This window comes from Arachis ipaensis, chromosome B5, assembly GCF_059453495.1.
Source record: "Arachis ipaensis isolate K30076 ecotype BB chromosome B5, ASM5945349v1, whole genome shotgun sequence".
Taxonomy (NCBI): domain Eukaryota; kingdom Viridiplantae; phylum Streptophyta; class Magnoliopsida; order Fabales; family Fabaceae; genus Arachis; species Arachis ipaensis.
The window spans coordinates 25988816-25989794 of NC_142440.1; the positions used below are offsets into that span (position 1 = coordinate 25988816).

The window sequence follows — 979 nt, forward strand, 5'->3', positions numbered from 1 at the left end:
ATGTCAGAAAATGAAATACTAGTGCAGCTTATGGATTCATTTGCAAACCCTGTTCTTGCACAACAATCAAGGTTGAAGTTGGAGACTACTTCAGCTAACAAATCCCTTTTTCAAACTTTGGACATTAAGGATAACAAGGATGGTTCATACAATTGTAGCTATATGGCTAAAGATGTTGGAACTTATGAGATTTGTGCTTCCTTTGATGGCAAGGATATTCTGCCATGTCCCTTCAGTATCAATGTGTATAGCAGTAAGTTCAAATTGCATTCTGCTTATGATGTGCTTGTTTTTTTTAAGTGATTTAAATTTATAACTTATTTATTTTATATAGTACAGTAGTTGACCCTTGAAAAGCTGAAATGTTTATTACTAATTATATTTTATAAAATTTATATGAAGATGTAAAACTGATTTTTCATGTCACAGGTGAGTATTTTCCCAAAGCCAACAATGATATAGTATCTGTTTGGGAGGATCAATCAATTGCCATTGATGCTTTAGCAAATGATTACTTTGCTGGTGATAATGCAACTATAGTTCAATTCTGAAAAGTAAGATCATTAATTAGAGAAGATCCTTAGCTTTGATTTGTCTACAGAATCAATCAAATTAAAACCTCAATAATTGGTTACTGAAGGAGTTTATTATTTTTATTTTTTACTTTTTTTTTCCAGCCAGACCATGGTTCACTTCTACAGAATGGAAGGATGTTTCGTTATACTCCATATAAACCATCTAAAAAAATTACATCTATTGCCATGCAGAATCTGGAAATCAAGAAGGAGTTCCATGATGTAGAAACCTTAAAAATGTTTTTGTTTCAATTCTTATAGAGAAATTAAGCATGGATAATTATTTTAGTGAATATTTAGAAATAAATATATATGATAATTGGACTGCTAAGTTATCCAAGAGAGTGTGCTTATAGGCCTTTATGTTGGATTCAGAGTATGAAGCTCATGTTTCAGATTTTAGG

General features: G+C 30.9%; 1 protein-coding gene across 1 annotated transcript; it reads left to right on the forward strand.

Moving 5' to 3' along the window:
- Window positions 1-551, forward strand: LOC107640397 (protein GAMETE EXPRESSED 2-like). Its single transcript, XM_021123688.2, has 2 exons — window positions 1-253; window positions 430-551. The coding sequence occupies exons 1-2, from the start codon at window positions 1-3 to the stop codon at window positions 549-551; spliced, it is 375 nt and encodes a 124-aa protein (XP_020979347.2).
- Window positions 552-979: the final 428 nt, after the last annotated feature.